Genomic DNA, 18,793 nt, shown 5'->3' on the forward strand with positions numbered 1-18,793 from the left:
GCTTTGCTAAATTGTTGTATATGGTCGAATCGTCTCAAAATATGATTCTAATTCACATAATAATGCCATTTAAGACTTTTTTTCTGGTGTCGTATGCTCTTTAAGATATATATACAGGTATATATATATATATATATATATATATATATATATTTTTTTTTTTTTTTTTAAATCATACTTTGGGGGGGAAAAAAGAAAAAACATGTCTTATCTGTATCTCTTTCCAGTGCTAGATCTGAATAAATACATTGAGCACGCACACACGCACGCACGCACGCACATACACACACACACACACACAAAAAAGGGGAGTGTGGGTATGCGCTACTTCACGGTTTTTCACTGATCGCGGTAGGTTCTGGTCCCTATTAACTGCAAAAAACGATGGAATACTGTACACTGTGGTCATGATGAGTCATCCAAAGTCTTTCCAAACAGCTATTCAAGTCATCTAGTAAAATTTCTTTAAAAGTATATATATATAAATTTTTATTTTTAATATCGCAATATATCGCAAACCCCCCAAAAATCGCAGCAATAGTTTTTTCCAATATCGTTCAGGCCTACAACATATCATTGGTGACTTCAATCAGTTTGAATATTTCCCGATGGGGCATCTGATTTCACAAGTATGGAAGACTGTCTGCAGAGAGAAACTAATAAGTAATATTGATGGACAACTATTGCTACTGCGCAAAGTGATGCGTAATCCAAGGCCAGCATGGAATTACGACACCATGCGTCAGCAGAGACAGAAAGCCTCTGGAACACATCTGATTTAGAGGATTGCAGTGTACAGTACTTCCTAAATGACGGATAGTTATTGATTGGGGGGAAAAGTGAACAGTGGGGCAGAGGGGTAAAAGATAAGATGAGAGGAAGTTGGACGTGGACATTGTGAGTGAGTCTGAGTGTGTGTGCGTGAGAATCCTTTGCTGCCATTGATGGCAAGAGATGTCATTTGAACTGGCAGGGCAGATGAATTGGTAGGTGTTCTTAAATTTTTAATGTAAATTTGCTTTTTCTTACTACCACAACAAACACTCTGTGAATAGTGTACATATATCTGAGCTGACAGAGGATGAGTTAAAATCTTATCAAAAGGACGAAACCCCCATTTATTTGTGCAGTAGATCTCCCAGACTAGATATTTTAGACATGCTGGCAATGCCTTATTCTTGGGTTTTAAAGTAGTTTTCAGGAGCACACTTATATGCCCAAACTGGGCTCTGGTAGCATTCTACTATTCAGGCATTCTCTCTTTGTGGCCTTGTCTACGATAATGGTTTTTCAGGTCACTGATAAATTACAAAAGGTCATATTTTAAGGACACTTTGATTTGTGCAGTCAGTTGTGTATGAAACAATTTGTGGGGTGTGTGCAGCTGCTGGATGTTTACCAGAATGTAGAGGTGGGAGGGGGTGTGAGAGAGGCTGATGATGCTGAAAAAAAGAAGAGGGAGGGAGGACCATGAGCGAGAGAGCGCGTGAGAGAGAGAAAGTGAAAGAAAAAAGGAAAAGGCAGCTGGAAAGAGAGAGACGAGGAAGACGCGTTAACTGCCTATAGATGCTGGAGCCTTCAACAGTGGAGCGTGGCGCTCAGCGGACACGGGAAGATGGTCTCAGTAAGAGGGGAACTGACGGTTGCCTATGATTTAATGTTCAGTATCTTGGATTCCTTCTCCATGGGTAATGCTACGGCCAGGAAATCCAGAGCGCAGCGTGCCTTGCTCTTCTCCGCTCCTCGCCCGCACTTGCTCTTTTTTTCTTCAGCTTAGTTGCTCTCCAGGATTCCGTCCTCTCCTCTTAACTCACTACTTGCTTTCCCTCTCATACACGAACACACTCACTTTTGCATGCGCCTCTGTTGTATAGCCAGGGTCTAGAGAGCGCAGGGTTAGCCCCCGGGCTGGCCCCACTCTTGCTTTGCACCAGTCAAGACGAGCGCTGGCCGCGGCAGTGATGCAGATAGATTGTGCTGCCTGCCCTCCCACTACACACATCCACACTAAATGCCAGTCAGGCAAGGGATCAGGCAAAGAGAGGCAAGGAGAGAGATTGCAATCTAGACAGCACTGCTCCTGGCATAGTTCTGGAGTCTTTTTGTGGGAATTCATGAAAGAAAAGCAATTTTTTTGAGCTGGGATTATATGTAACTCCAAAGGTAATTATCTCCTCTTTCTGCTCTTCACAGGAGTGGCACCTGCAAAGAAGAGCCCAAAACTGGTAAGTTTTGTTTTCTATATTTGAATGCTCTGTCCCATGATTTTTCTATGGTTGTATGTTCTGTCTTTTGTGTGCGCAAGTCTTGAAGAGGGCTATTTTTCACTTTTTTCTGTATCACTTTGCTGTCTTTTGTAACGTATAACTTGTGCCGGTGTCATTTCTCTGTTTAGTGACACGGTACGGTATGTCATGCGGGGGTGGAATCCCTGTCGCTTCACAGCCGCCACCCCTCCTCCTTTCCAATGGGGGGCTGGGACGAGGGGCTTTGATGCACTATGAGCTTGGTTTCTAACACTCTGATGATTGTAGCGCGCCTGGTACTATGCTCACTGTGTGAGTTGAATGTATCTTCACCAGGGAGAAGCGTCCTCTTCCTCTGATGTGTGCTGCACTAACGAAGGGAGCAAGTTTACTTAGTCTGACTAGATGTGTTTGTCAATTTTGTTTTGCAGGATGATTTTGAGATGGCCCCTCCATACAGGGATTACACTAGGATGGTATGTCATATAGTTTGGCCGGAGAGAATATTTATATAGGGAATTAGTTGGTATTGGTGTTGGTTAGAAGGGATGGTGATGGGTTTGTATGTGATTACACTGCTTTCCAAATGATCATGCAAAACTTTTCTCAGATTTTTAAACTTTTTTTTTTTTTTCCTTTGGTCATTAAAGTACCGTAATTTTGGGACTATAAGCCGCTACTTTCCCCCCCTTATTTTGAATCTTACGATTTATAGTCCAGTGCGTCTTATTTGTTGATTTATTTGGGTTAATAGGTAACACTTTATTTAATGGCGGCGTTATAAGACTGCCATAATTATGACATGACACGATCATGTTCATTGAAGAATGCTTATGACAGTTGTCATTATCCAGCAAATATGCACTATTTATGTCAAGCTTGGATCGTTTACATCCATTCAAAAGGGAAATAATTTGCCGGATGACACAAAATGACATCTGTCATAAGCATTTATTAATGCTCAAGGCAGTGTCATGTCATAATTATGATGGTCTTATGTGTTTTATGGCACCACTGTCCAATAAAGTGTTACCAAATACCATAGCTAGCAATTGATGAAACAACTGATTACTGAATGCTTATGACAGATTTCATTTAAGTGTCATCTGGCAAATTATGTCACTAACTCTATTTTTGTCCAGCTCGGATCTTTTACATCCATTCAAAAGTGAGATAATTTGCCGGATTACACTAAATGTCATCTGTTATAAGCATTCATTAATGCTTTTTGTGTCATGTCATAATTATGATTGTATGATTTGACATGTTTTATGGCGCCAGTGCCAAATAAATTGTTACCAAACACCATAAGTAGCAATTAATGAAACAACTGGAACAGTAATTGAAGAAATGATTAGCGGAGAACATGAATTTTGATTGCTATTTGCTATTTACATCTGTAGTGCTGCAATGCATGCAAGTAGGCATGTTGGACGACGACAATGTTGACAGCAGGTGGCAGTGGAGGTTGACTGTCTTTCCTCAAGGGGAGCAGTGATGTCCAAATGAAGCAATGAAGCTTTGCAGCCAATTGGTTCAAAGCTTCATGGTGGTTCATTTGGTTTTAGTCTTATTTTGCAACTATCAAATAAAGTTTTACTGGTTATTATCTTTTAGTGTAAATATCCCATAATACAGTGAACACAACTGCGGCTTATTGTCATTGCAGCTTATTTATGAACAATCGCCATTTTCGTTTCAAATTTGATGGGTGGCGGCGTTTACTCAGGTGCGCCTTATAGTCCGAAAATTATGGCAATTGTAGCCTGTAACAAATGAATAAATTCAGTGCTTCACAACAAAAAATAAGTCAACTAATCATTTGGAAAAGAGTATTTCGTTTTTTTTTATTTATTTTTTTTTTTGTATAAGAAATACTGTTGGGAGCTTTGTTCAAAAACATTCAAATTATACTCTAATGGTTGAGGGCTTGGAAGAGATGCATACTGTCATTTGCAAAGAAATATTTAGGCAAATCTGAGAAAAATCTGATTTGCATAATTGAGAATGCAGTAATGTCTTTATAGGGCTTTTTGGAAAAACAAGCCAACTAAATTGGGGCTTGATACGTTGATGATGGAAAGTAGGCCTGAGGCTGAGTCAGTCATCAGAATTCATTTTCATACAGCCAGACCTCTCAATCTTCCTTTATTATTGGGTTATTGGAGAAAAGTCATTGTGGATGCACAGAAGGACCATGATTCCAAAGTGTCAAATATTACAAATCCAACAGGACACGGTATTTTTTCTTTTTGGAGGGGAATTGATAGTATAAAGCATAAAACTGAGATATATTGAAGACAGCATAGAGGTACATTGGAAAAACTGGGTGCTGTTATGTTGTACGGAGTGAAGATGAACCCTTCCACCTTTGATTACACTGAACTGTGATCTTGCATGCTGTGATTACATCTCACTTTGCTTCATACATGAGGACATTTTGTTCTTTTGAAGTGCATTGTCTCATGTTTTAGTAAAACGAAATGCGACGTCCACAAGTTCAGAGTTCCACTGCATAATTTCATCTCTATCAATGACTATAAACATATAATCCGGAGGTGTAGAAGACACAAGTTAAAATTTAAATGAAATATCTTTCCTTTAGTATGTGTTGAACACTTTTTATACAACGGCTGCCTGTATGCATCGCTGGTTTGTTTTTGTCCTCCACGGTCAAAGAACCGAGAGGTCATACTGAGTGAGATGCAATCGCTGTCACTTTCTATCACTGTCTAATTTGCCTTTTACGCTCGTACAGTGTCTTGGCTTTTGCGTTTATGAAAATTGCAGGTCAATAATTTGTAATGAAAATTAAGGAAAATAACAAAACATTGTTGTGTTGTGTATTCTCTATGAGCTCAGGAATGCTTTACCTTCCTAGGCACAGTTATCTTGAAATCCTTGAGCATGTGGCTGAGTGCTTTTCAGAGGCCATTGGCAATTTAATGACTTTGCTTAGCTGTGACACAAAATTGTTCCTTTATTTATTTATTTTTACCTCATTTGTGCTTTTGGAAGTACTTCTCTGCAAACCACAGGGAAAGCAGCACTAATTGCTTTGCAATTAAAAATATAAAGAAATTGGTAATATAGTTTTTCCTACAGTTAAATGATTTTAATGAGAAACCAACCCCCCCAGACATATTTTCTATTTTTTATATATTTATTTATTTATTATAATAAAAAGAGCTTTAATAATATACCTTCTCTTAATTGTGGTTAACATTTGACAAATATGTTAGATCTTAAATCAACACTCGGTAACTTTTCAACCTTTATAAAATATGTTCATAAAATTTGTGATATGTGGACTGATGATTAGTTGAATGACACCTTTTTTATGTCTTGTGGGGGTCTGTATCGGGCTAGCCCAGACATGTCCAAAGTCCGGCCCGGGGGCCAAATGCGGCCTGTGGACAAATTTCATCCGGCCCTCAGCCTCTGTCATAAAATCAATAACGTCTGGCCCACACACAGACTTAATAAATTGGTCAGCAGTACTGCTACCAGCATATGAAGTAGCTTACACACTAAATGCTGCTCCTTATTTACCCACTAAAAAGCAGCAGCACTCTAAGCAACATTACCCTATGTGACCCTTTACTCCCAATTTTCTAAAATGGCGACAATCAACAAAAAAAAGTTGACTGCGACGGCCGACACTTCAAGGATAGATGAAAATTGGACTATTTCTTCACTAAAATACGCAACAACTGTGTCTGCCTCATTTGCAAAGAGACATTCGCTGCTTCTAAAGAGTTCAATGTGAGGCGATATTACCAAACAAGACACACTGACATGTACAACAAGATTACAGCAAAGATATGTAGCGAGAAATTGAAGAAATTTAAAGCTAGTTTAATTTCACAGCAGCAGTATTTCGCAAGAGCCCGAGAGTCGAGAGATTATGCCACAAAGGCTAATTGCGAGATTGTTGAAATTTTTAATTTAAAAAAATAATAAAGCAAATGTGACACAGAGAATGGCTTGTTAAACTTTGCTTAAATATATAGTTCTACGTAAAGGAAGTCAGCCAAGGTCGGCCCCCCACATTTTTACCACACCTAATCTGGCCCCCTTTGCAAAAAGTTTGGACACCCCTGGGCTAGCCACACTATGCCACACGGTTGCTAACCGTCATATGCTATTGTTTGGTCACAGCTGGATTCATTACCTTATTACTTTTTATCCTTCACATAGCCCCTGGAAACAGAAATGTTGTTTAATCCATCTGCAGGCGACCACCATGATTTTACAACAGTATGCGGGTGTGCGCTGGTCCTCATGGGAAACGCAGTCTTCTTTAAGGCAAAACACTGCCGCTTTTGTCCACTGGCATCGCTAAAATCGACTAAAACTGAAAAGTTACCAACCATTTGTAGCAAACAAAAAAAAAAGGAAAGTTTGGGAATACCCGAGGGTTCCTAAACCTTTTCATACCGCTGTATTCATTCCCTTTTTACCCTAATCAGAATTACTCCTGACTTTTTATCCTCCTTACCCTGATTTTACTGTACAAACCACCATGCAAAAGCTTAAATTGAAGGTTTATTATATCCGTTGAACTTCTGTGTTGTGTGTTTTTAGTAGGGCTGTCAAAATTAACGCGTTAACGGGCTGTAATTAATTTTTTAAATTAATCACGTTAAAATATTTGACGCATTTAACGCACATGCCCCGCTCAAACAAATTAAAATGACAGCACAGTGTAATGTCCACTTGTTATTTGTGTTTTTTGGTGTTTTGTCACCCTCTACTGGCGCTTGGGTGCGACTGATTTTATGGGTTTCAGCACCCATGAGCATTGTATAATTATTGACATCAACAATGGCGAGCTACTAGTTTATTTTTTGATTGAAAATTTTACAAATTTTATTAAAACAAAAACATTAAGAGGGGTTTTAATATAAATTTTCTATAACTTGTACTAACATTTATCTTTTAAGAACTACAAGTCTTTCTATCCATGGATCGCTTTAACACAATATTAATAATGTTAATGCCATCTTGTTGATTTATTGTTATAATAAACAAATACAGTACTTATGTACTATATGTTGAATGTATATATCCGTCTTGTCTTATCTCTCCATTCCAACAATAATTTACAGAAAAATATGGCATATTTTATAGATAGTTTGAATTGCGATTAATTATGATTAATTAATTTTTAAGCTGTAATTAACTCGATTAAAAATTTTACAGCCCTAGTTTTTAGGGTTGCATTTCAAGGTCGTGCTGCTGTGCAATGACAAATTCTACTTCTGATTCACTATTGTCTTTTCTATGTGTATTGGACTGCTTCGTTTTTGGTTTTTTTTCTCACCTGTCTGTCAATGCTTAGCACTGCTGTCATGCCCCTTTGTGGTTCACAATTTACTGACAGCATGTCTTCTTGTAGTCCAATTATATTGATCTGCTTCCCCACCAGCAATTGTCAAGAAAAGACAGCCAGAACAGCTCACAGCACAGCGTTTCCAGCCATCGGAGTGCCCACACGGACTCACCTTTACACTCATCCCTGGCACCTCCGCTCAGCGAGAGCATCGCTCCCCCAGTACCTTCGCAGCCGCTACCGGGTCTTCCGCCCCAGGACTCCTCAGCCGACGGGACCGTTTCGAGAAAACCTGATCCCTTTAAGATTTGGGCCCAGTCCAGGAGCATGTATGAAAGTAGGCGTAAGTATAATATTTTTGGTGGCGGTTGGATGAGGGCTGCTTGAAGGTGAAGGGCTTGGTTGAGGCCTGCGGTGGGTTTGGGAGGAATTGTGGTGAGGAATAATGCTTATTTTCTTAAATGACTTTCTTGTAACGGTTTAGGTAACATTCCCAGCTGCAGAAGTTTACGGACTATGGTTTTGGGATATTGTTAATGTTAGACTCATCAAGAAATGGGAAGATGTCATGAAATCCTTAGCTATCTTACTGATACAATATTAATATCATTCTATTATTGTCCCTAGACTTCACTATCAGTTGACGGGACACGGGGCTCTGGGCCGATCCGTAGGGGGCCCATTTTCAAAAATTTAAAATTCAAATATTTCCCAAATATTTTCAAAACCAAAGCCGATAGCGACCTAAAACCGAAACAGACACCTCCCATAGGCATATATCAGTCTCTATGAGCAGCGATATCAAAAAATTAGAAGTCAATCCCTAATAAAATCCTGATTGTTTTTCATACAAGTTTAAAAAAAAAAACGTAAAATTGCTATAAAATTCTCAAATGTTACGCTAGATGCACAAAAAAACTAAATGCAGAGATAAACATCTATATTTTCAGGATCAATAGCAATATTGATATATATTGATTGAATATTAGTTTTTGCTCAAAGTAGCAACTTTAATTTTTTTTTTTTTTTTTTATTTAGTGCAAGTTTTTGACAGCTAATAGATCACTTAATTTAACATCAGAAACTTAATACTTAAGGAAAGCATGCAGAATCATCTTAATTTACTCGACAGAAGCAAAATCTGCAACTTTCTTGGTTAAAAGCAAAAAGCGGGCAGTAATCATTCATTTTACGTAGATGTTTCAAGCCAAAGTTACGGTATTGTTTAATCCAACATGGTGGCCGTCTCGGAACAAAGAGCTTTTTAAGGCAAGGCAAGGCAAGGCACAATTCAACACAAGGCATTCAAAGTGCTTTACAGCACATGAAGATCATAAAAATCACATTTAATCACTACAACGTAAAAACCAAGACAATCAAAATCGGAAATAAAATTATACATAAAGATCGCATTTAATCACAAATAGTATAAAAATAAATAAATAAAAATAAAACAAAAACTACTACTACTAATAATAATTGAAATCAGCAATGGAGATATGCACAAGAGGAATAGAAAGCAAGTAGATTGAAATATATAGACAGTTATGGATATGCAGTGCTAAACAAAAGCGTTTTTAGCCCTTATTTAAAAGAGCTAACAGTTTGAGCATACTTCAGACGTTCAGGTAACTTGTTCCAGAGGTGAGGAGCATAATAACTAAATGCTGCCTCACCCTGCTTGGTTCTTGTTCTTGGAACATGCAGAAGACCGGTTCCAGACGACCTTAGGGGTCTAGATGTCTCATAGGAATCTAACAAGTCAAGCATGTATTTTGGTTCAAGGCCATTAAGTATTTTGTAGACGAGCAGTAGTATTTTATAGTCTATCCTTTGACTCACTGGAAGCCAGTGTAGCGATTTCAAAACCGGTGTAATGTGGTCCAGCTTCCTTGTATTTGTGAGGACTCTGGCTGCAGCATTCTGTACTAGCTGCAGCTTCCTGACTGATTTTTTTTCAAGACTCGTAAATATACCATTGCAATAGTCCAATCTGCTGAAAATGAATGCATGCATAAGTTTTTCCATGTCTTGTTGAGTCAGAAGCCCATTAATTCTGGTTATATTTTTTTAGGTGGTAATAAGCGGATTTAGTGATGGACTAAGTTGAAAATTCTTGCAAATAAATGCTTAAATCGTGAAATTTCTGTAGATATGAACGTAAAACAGTCTGGACTCTTGTCTAAAAGCAAAAAAAAAAAAAAAAAAAGGGCAGTTTTAATTTTACGTAAATATTTCAAGCTAAAGTTAGGCTAATTTTTTCCAATCATTTCATTCAATTCACAAGTTTCAAAGTGCATACATTGTGCGACAAATATAATAATTACCTTGACTCCTCGACCAAATCACTCTTGGGACACTCCTGCCTGCTTGTATTTAGTAAAACCATTGTCCTATTTCCACCTAAATCGGGCGTTAGAACGCAGTGTGTGTTTGAGTTTATTGCAGTGAAAAGTGAAAGCCACCTCAGCGCTCTATGGGTCAGCCCCCTACGAGAAGGCCTGACGCAAAGTCTGTAGGAGTTGTCTTGTCAACTGATGGCGGAGTCTGTGTGTTGTCAGATCCACTTAAAGATACAGTTAACAGACTGACATACTGTAAAAGACAATGCCTCTTTCTAATTGTCAAAACCATCTCCAATTAAGATAGCCAGAGATGTGGTATGCAATGTTCATTTTAAAACAGTTCCCTGGTCTCCACTTGTGTCGTGCTTTTTTAGAAACACTAATCCTCTAGTTTTGCTTCATTGTTTTGAGTGGAAAGTCCTGTCTCATTTATATCAGCCACAGCTCACCCTTCTGGATTGGTACGGCTTCCGTTACCTTGACAACCAGGGGCAGTGTTAGGGCATTGCATTGAAGCAAGGGGATACTTCAGAATAGCTTTTATTGTGTTTATAAAAATGTACAATGAAATTGGAGGAGCTTCTCCTTGTTTCCAAGTAAATCAAGGGATTAAAAAAACCTGCTTTATGAACGTAGATTTGTGCACTGCCGCGGAGGAGGAAGTGGCCTTTAATTTGTCTGGCCATTACAGAGTCCTGACCTCAACCCAACAGATTATTTTTTGGATTAATCAATCACGGAGTTTGACAGTGTGGATGTGTGAACTCCAGTGTTGGGAACGTTACTTTAAAAAATTAGTTATAGTTATTCACTACTTCTTCCAAAAAGTAACTAAGTTAGTAACTGAATTACTCTATAGTAAAAGTAACTAGTTACAGGGAAAGTAATTATTTCCGTTACTTTCAAAAGAAGTTGTATGTCAAAGAATTTGAAATTTTCTGAGCAGTATTTAAGTCAGTTGAATAGAGAAGAAACGGACAGGTAGTTGTGTTATAGAACCTTCTAATATTTATTGCACCTCACCACCGACAGATTTAGTTTACACTTGAAGTGCAACAAAAATAAACAGTAAACAATATAATAAAATAACAATCAGCAGTAAACAATATAAAGTGAGTTTAATCAATTAAATCTAACTCTCACAACCTGAGACAACTGATCAAGTAGACATAGCCTACTGTACTTCAAGTATTTTGACTTGAAATAGTGTTTATATCTCCACCTCGTAAAGAACAAATTTTCCTCTGAATGCTCTGCCATCATATCCCTCTGCATCTGTTATGCGTGTGTGTGTTTGCCGCACGTGGTGTTCCGGTTTGTGTTTGAAAACACCGCCTCTGATTGGCTTACCATGACACATGACTCTAACCCTCAGCCAATCACAATCACTTCCATCGCATCTATCCAGGTGGTGCATTCAGGTAGCGTCGTCCCCCTACTCCTCCCGTCACCCTTTAAAGCGTCTGCCGTCCTCAAGATGGAAGCAGCATTCTTGCTGGCTGACAGTGGGGGATGGGAATGAGGCTAGCATTCAGGTGCAGCAAACACAGAACCATTAGCAAGCTTTGGAAAGCATTGTCTAATTGAATGAGCAGGGACAAACAGCCTGGAGTCATAAGAAGTACGTGCTGTAATATTCTGATACAGAATTATCCGAGGCACCCTGAAGTGCACACAGCGCCAGTATTGCTTTGCTCTCATGATGCGGGAGTGAGTTTGAGACACGGCCTGCCGAGAGCCGTACGTTTGTGTTAATGTTGAAGTTATATGTGCTATTAAAGAAAGAGAGTGCCAGCACGTCCTGTGTGGAATATCTTTGCTAAGAAAAAACACAAACCAAACCCCTGCACTATTCTCAAACCTGAACACACCCAAAGTCTTGGATGACAAATAAACAGAGCAGAGTAGACTCGCTACGGCTGGTAGTTTCTTCAATTTATTCAGAGTAAGTAACGCACTGCTTTTGACTGTCAGTAACGGTAACGGCGTTGTAACGGCTGAAAAAATTAGCTAGACTTTAACTAGAGTTACCCCGTTACTGAAAAAATAACGCCATTATGAGACTGCGTTATTTATAACTGCATTATTCCCAATACAGGTGAACTCACAACTTCTGAAAAATTCTCAAAAGTCCCCATAAACATGCTGCTAAACTTTGTGGGAGCTTTCCAGAAGCAGCTGTTGTACATATTTAGCTTTGCTGTTATTTTGTGACCATCATAAATAGGCAAAATTTCAAACATTCTTTGTCTCTGGTCTCACTGTGGTTCAATTGCTGTCAGTGACCCTGATGCACCAGACTTCTCTTTACAGATGTATAATTAGCTTCAATAGTAAAGTGGATGTCAGCGGATTGCATGGCTCCCTCTCCCTTGTCTTTCCAAAGCATGGAGAAACTTCTAATTAAAAAGCTCTCAGATCTAGTGTCCCAAAAAGTGGGGGAGGAGAAAAAGCAACGTTCTTCAAGGACTAAGCTACGTTAACGTCTAATCGGTTTGGAAGGCATCTCTTGTCAAAGCTTTCCATTATTTAGATGAAGAAGAATATGAAAAGAGGGACAGCACATGGGCTAGTTGTGCAGAGGCATGCTGAGATGTCTTTACTTTAATCATATTTAACTCTTTAAAGAAAAAAAAAAAAAAAAAAAACAGGGAAAACAAGTGGGTTGAAGTAGGGTGCGATTATAGCTTGAAAAATAAAGGTTATAGGCTCCCAGGTTATTTAACATTTGACCTGAATGGGAAAACTGTTCTGCACGTACAAAGAAAACAATAATGATTAGTGGGAAACCAAATAGGTAATCAGGAATTTAAAAAAAGATGAGGAATAGAAGAGGGTGATAGCAGAGATGTCAGAGAAAGACCATGTGAAAGGAATGTGTGCAGTAGTTGACCTGGCTGTAACAGCAAGCTTAAATCCTCAGTTTCCTCACGCTGCATTGCGCTTTTGGACTGAAAATCCTGCAATATGCACCTTGTCGAGCTCAGCCATTTGGCGAGGTAAATGCATTTCTGATCGCTAGTTCCCCTGAAATGAAGCATTTTCTTCATGAGATAAAAGTTTCTCTGAATGACCTGTTTTTAAGGAATACCACACAACACAGTCACATACACTTGCACACAAACTTCCTCTTTCACAAATCAAGTAATTTAAATACACGGTAATATATAGAAGTGCAAAAAGTGCAAACATTAATTCTATCATAAACTGTATACTGTATTTATTTCTCCTCTTGCAAAAAAAGTGTATATATACCAGTGCATATATAATATTAGTGCTGTCAAATATATCGCGTTAACAGGCGGTATTTTTTAAAAATTAATCATGTTACAATATTTGACGCAATTAACGTATGCACGGAATGACCCATTCATGCGTTGCCTCAAACAGTTTACAATGACGCCGTTTTAGCACAGTGAGAGCAAAAAGGCAGAGAATCGCGAGTGGACACAGGTGTTCATTGGACCGCGCCTTTTATTGGCATAGGCTTTGGCAACTCTTTCACAGCAAACATAACTATTATGGCGAACGACTTGGGGAAGTATGTCAGGAGACGATGTTTTTCTTAACACGCTTAATTGAACACAACGCAGTACATACTGTATACCATTTGCAGCCACCACTGACAGTTACGGTTGCCCAACTTCCCATCATGCATTTGGGCCGAACAGTTAAGTCGCTACAGTATCATTTAGTGAAAGCACAACAAAAATAATATTCCTAGCTCTCAAAAAATAATGTTCACCAAAAAAAAAGTGCTCAATGCAAAGAGAACTGTGGCCTATACTACGAACCGAGTTCAACCTCCCCAGAAGTAATCCAGTTTACCAGCGGGTAACCGGAGTTGACAAAACCTGGTTGTCTAGTTTGTGCTCAATCGGTGCTACGACGCTGATTATGAGGTTGATTAGTCGAACCTGTGTCAACCCAGTCAGAGTTACTGCGCGTTCACATAAAAGGGGGCGGAGAGCAGAGTCAAACACTACTTGTGACGATGGCACGGGCACCTTACTTCACAGAGGAGGAATGCGCGATGATTAAAATCCACCCTCACCGCGAAATCCAACACCGATTCGGCGAGTTGAGCACGACGGGTCTGTTGACAGCGAATTTACAGATCGTGTGATTTGTGAATGCGTCAATATGCCAGTTTACTTATGTCCATGAAAAGAAATAAAGCCTGCTGTCAGGACAATAAAAGAAGATTTGGTACGTTAACAGTAAGAAATAATTAATCGCGCATCACCACATGAGGCAGGATGATTGTATGTTTAGTCTCCTTGACTGTATGAATACGTATGTTCTTTTTTTTAGTTTGGGCCTAAAAATCCAGCTCGACCCGACCCGAGTCCGATCAATCAACTTGATTTGCAGGCCCAAGCCCAACCCCCCCTCCCAAAATGTTATGTTATATTTGTGAGGACTCAGGAGAAGAAGAAAATGCCGGGATGCCATGCGTTGTTGCGTAAATTAAAGCCCGTCTCTTGTAACGAGTTTTCGCTGACAAACAAGACTGTAAGATGCATATTCAATAAACATTTGTATCTTTTATATTTGTGCGTCTGTCCTATCAGTGGATTTGACAATTTAATCTCTTCGAGTTGGCAGAAAAAAAACGCAAGTTTTCTCAATTTTTAAATAGTCTACATATTTCTATGATTATTATAAATATTTACACAACGAAATAACGCTGGAAAGTCCGTTAAATATATTTCTTGTATGAGAGCAAAGCTCCGCATTCGTTTACATTCAGCGATTTCAACAATCAATTTGAAGCGTTTCCATACCCCACTCCGAATCGCACGGCATACAGTGTTCTTACGCAGATATTCAGCATCACCGATGGACTCATGGAATACATATATTGTTCCTGGCAAAAGAGCGCACGGACAGGCACACAAGCTGAGCGGTTGTGAGGGCCTGACTCGGCGGGTTACATTAGTGACGTCCGCCTCGATCAGTTGGCACAGGTAAAGAATTTCCTCACTTGAAAATATGTCTTTCATGGAGAACATCTTCCGGGTACGCCAGCGAATTTTGGCGGTCCCGAAATACCCGTGCCCTCCGGAGAGAGCCCCTCACAATCCGCGCGCCAATGTCGTATGGGTCGTCCAAGTACGCTGTCATTGTCAGGAGGACACGTCCGCGGAGGGGTGCTGTTTAAATAGAGCGTGGTTAATTGGAATCCTGATGTTAAGCAAGATCTAACTCTGACACGACCAGGTTTGGCGTGTGGCGTGTGTTGCCATGGCAACACTTCTCGGTTCCAACATATCCACCTTTCGTAGTCTCGCATAGCCGCGAACTTACGTCGCACGTGATAAAGTTACTCTCGAAGTTACCCTGCTAAGCCAGAAAACCGGCTTCGTAGTATAGGCCACTGGCATTCCCAATCAAAATAGCTATGCAAAATACACATAAAACTAACTCAGACTTTGCATTGGCTAGACCTCTAATTGATTTAAAACTCGCCATTGACACGTTGTGGTGTAATTCAATCACTAGCTTACGTAGTTAAAGACACTATGGAAGAACGTCAGGGAGCCCATGTGACATCCCGCTCGGCAACGTCAACAATGGCTTGCTATTAGTTTATTTTGGGATTGAAAATTTTACAAATTTTACTAAAACAAAAAGATTAAGCGGGGTTTTAATATAAAATTACTATAACTTGTCCTGTAATTTATCTTTTAAGAACTACAAGTCTTTCTATCCGTGGATCGCTTTAACAGAAAGAATGTTAATAATTTTAATGCCATCTTGTGGTTTTGTTATAATCAACAAATACAGTACTTATGTACAGTATGTTGAATGTTTGTCTTGTGTCTTATCTTTCCATTCCAACAACAATTTACAGAAAAATATGGCGTATTTTACAGATGGTTTGAATTGCGATTAATTACGATTAATTAATTTTTAAGCTGTGATTAACTAGATTAAAAATTTTAATCGTTTGACAGCCCCAATATATACAGTGGGGAGAACAAGTATTTGATACACTGCCAATGGGTTTTCCCATTGGCAGTGTATCAAATACTTGTTCTCCCCACTGTATATATGTGTACACTGTATTTTCGCGACCATAGAGCGCACTGTATTAAAAGGCACAGGCTTTTCGGGTGCTATTTTTGTATGCACGCTTGTTTTTTTTTTTTAAGGCAGCGGGAGCAAAACTGAGTTCATTTGTACTTTGTTAAAGAATACAACAAAGTACTCACATCAATCTTAATCAATCCACAAATCCATCAAAGTCCTCATCTTCTGTATCCGAATTGAACAGCTGGATTAGGGCTCTATAAAACACGGCACGTTCCCTCTAGTCGTTGTCAGTCAGTCTCCTTGCCGTGCGTGTCCTCCTCAGAAATAATGCCGCCTTTGGCGAAAGCACCAACCACACTGCAAGCAGACACCTTAGCCCAAACAGCGACAATCCATTTGCAAACTGTGGCATAACTCGCATGGCGCTGCCCACTCTTCGTAAAGCTGTGTTCGCCATTCGTCATCCATTGCTCCCACGCCGCTCGCAACTTGACTTTGAACGTCCGCTTTACACCGACTTCCAGCGGTTGGAGTTCCTTCGTTAAATCTCCCGGAATGATGACAAGTTCCGAGTTCATCAGATGCATCTGGTTTTTCACAGCAGGTGTAAGATGGGTGCGCATGGAGTCACAAATAAACAAGGATGGTGACACGTGGAAAAAAAACTTCACTTGACGTACACTTCCCTCAGCAACTCTCCTTCTTCTCGTCCATCCAACCCTTATGATTGGCCTTCAAAATTACCCCGGAAATATTTCTTTGGGCCGCGTCGTCCTCTTAAAAATCACCATAGGTGGCAGTTTCTGTTTATTTTGCGTAGGTGATAGCTTTGAGTTTGAACTGGGGTTCGTAAGTGTTTCTTCGTAGTAGATGCCATTTTCAAGGTTTAGCTGAACGCACATACTCGAAAATGACAGCTACTAGTGGCACGCCTATCACACGCAACCTTCTCCCTTTAAGGTTCTCATGTGGCTCTCAATTACGTCCGCCTTTTCAAAAATTGGTCATTCTGACAGACACATTTTGGTACTTAGTTCACACAATAGGCGCACCACATTATGGGGCGCACCGTCCATTTTGGAGAACAGTTTTGACTTTTAGGTGCGCCTTATGGTCATGAAAATACGGTATATACATACACACTCTTGCATAAGTTGCTCTGGCAGACAGGTCGCACCCTTAGCTTGTGGTTTAAAAAAGTGGCAATATTGGTCACACCACAATTTGGGAGATTTTTGGGCAAATTTTTGATACCTGTATGATTGAAACTAAGCTTTTTACTATTAATTTTATTTAGTATCTACTTACATAGTAAAAACAAAGTAGACAAGACAAGCAATGTCAATGTGGTAAATATATTAGGTTTCTAGTTTTTGTTTCTTAACTTAACTGCCTTACGGTAACTCTTCCTCATCATCATGGATGACGCTCTCAAATTCGTCTTTATCATCACTTAAATTTAACTTTCGGTAACTACCGTTTTTTTGCGTGCTCTTAGAGCACCCTCTTGAGGTTGCTTGGCGATATTGTGCGTTGTGAAAGCCAAAATGGCTGCACGACAAAAACGGTTGTAGCTTCGGCCGTTATGTTGGTCTTTGTCTTTCCTACGAAAGTTTTGTTCATAAGTGATGTTTGTCTAAAGTTGTTAGGGTCTGCAAATGCGGAAACAAAGTTAAACCTCAAAACAGACAACTACCGAGGGATGCGTTCCAGGGTTTATTAAATAAAAAACAAACACGCAATCGCGGAAAAGGGGGAATAACAGAATGGGCCCGTGACAGAAGGTCAACGGGGATCAATACTACTAAACCAAGGTGGTAGGCATAGAGGCAATAAGACAACAAAATAAAACGCTCAAATACCTGCACAAGGTAGAGCAGTACTTCTCAAATGGTGGGGCGCGCCCCCCCAGGGGGGCGCAGAGCGATGCCAGTGGTGGCGCGAGTGACCTCGGGGAACACGCTTTTTTTTTTTGCCGCACTAGAATAAAGTGTACTTGCACATCCACTCCGTGGGTGGCAGTGGCGCTCTCATTTTCAAAGTGCGTGCAGTATTTTTGAAGTAAGCAAGAGCACACGGAAGAGACTCATGCAGAGCTGGACTCATGCAGCGACCCACTGTCTTCTCCGGTTCTCACGTGTCCGGTGTAGGTTCTACACCGGCCGAGAAGTGCCGTTTTCGGCTTGGGATCGTCAAGACCACCGCCCTCACCTACGCTTCTCCCTCGGCCGCCAAGAATGCACTTTTTTCGGGCCGTTTGCCTTTTGGCTTTGACTTTTAATATTGTGGGAAATGAGGAAAGACCACTGTTTACTGAGTCTAAAAGTGATTATAGCGGAGAGTCTGAAGCCAAATCAGTTAAGACGCCACTTAAAGACATTAGACCTCAATCTCATTGATAAGCCGCTTGATTGTTTTTCAGCGAAAACGTGCCGAATATTACCAATTGTCACAATCGTCCCGCTTTGTCAGTGTTACATCAGTAAACCAGTGAGCACTGTGGTGAATCAGCGAAAATAAAAACTTTCCTTCTGTCCAAAGACAAGATAAGTCTACCAATGCACTAACAGACTTGACCCTGAGCAATTACAGGTGAAGGTTGTGACAGTTAGCCCTTTGAATCTGCCTCTCCTCCACGGTAACGTAGTGATAGATTGAAAGAGATAGCTGGACTCTGCTGGGATTTTAGCTGTCATCCAAAGGATTGTGAGCAGACAGCTTGCTTACTTCTGTCGCCCTTACCGTCTCTTAGTGGCTTTGGTGACCTTGGCAACCAAATCTCCATGCTGGTGTGCTCAGATGTCAGCAGAGCTATAACCATACAAATA

The 18,793-nt window shown here is 39.9% G+C and overlaps 1 protein-coding gene across 8 annotated transcripts in view; it reads left to right on the forward strand.

Annotated features, from left to right (window-relative positions):
- Window positions 1-18,793, forward strand: part of magi1b (membrane associated guanylate kinase, WW and PDZ domain containing 1b) — a 220,767-nt gene that overhangs the window by 175,237 nt on the left and 26,737 nt on the right. For 6 of the 8 annotated variants that reach the window (XM_057847216.1, XM_057847218.1, XM_057847220.1 and 3 more), the window contains 3 exons: window positions 2,194-2,225; window positions 2,678-2,722; window positions 7,678-7,924. In XM_057847216.1, the coding sequence (XP_057703199.1) occupies window positions 2,194-2,225; window positions 2,678-2,722; window positions 7,678-7,924 (324 nt within the window). The remainder of the gene's footprint in view (window positions 1-2,193; window positions 2,226-2,677; window positions 2,723-7,677; window positions 7,925-18,793) is intronic. The other 2 variants (XM_057847217.1, XM_057847219.1) reach the window with 2 other exon arrangements.

The sequence above is a fragment of the Corythoichthys intestinalis genome, chromosome 9, assembly GCF_030265065.1.
Source record: "Corythoichthys intestinalis isolate RoL2023-P3 chromosome 9, ASM3026506v1, whole genome shotgun sequence".
In the NCBI taxonomy this organism is placed as follows: domain Eukaryota; kingdom Metazoa; phylum Chordata; class Actinopteri; order Syngnathiformes; family Syngnathidae; genus Corythoichthys; species Corythoichthys intestinalis.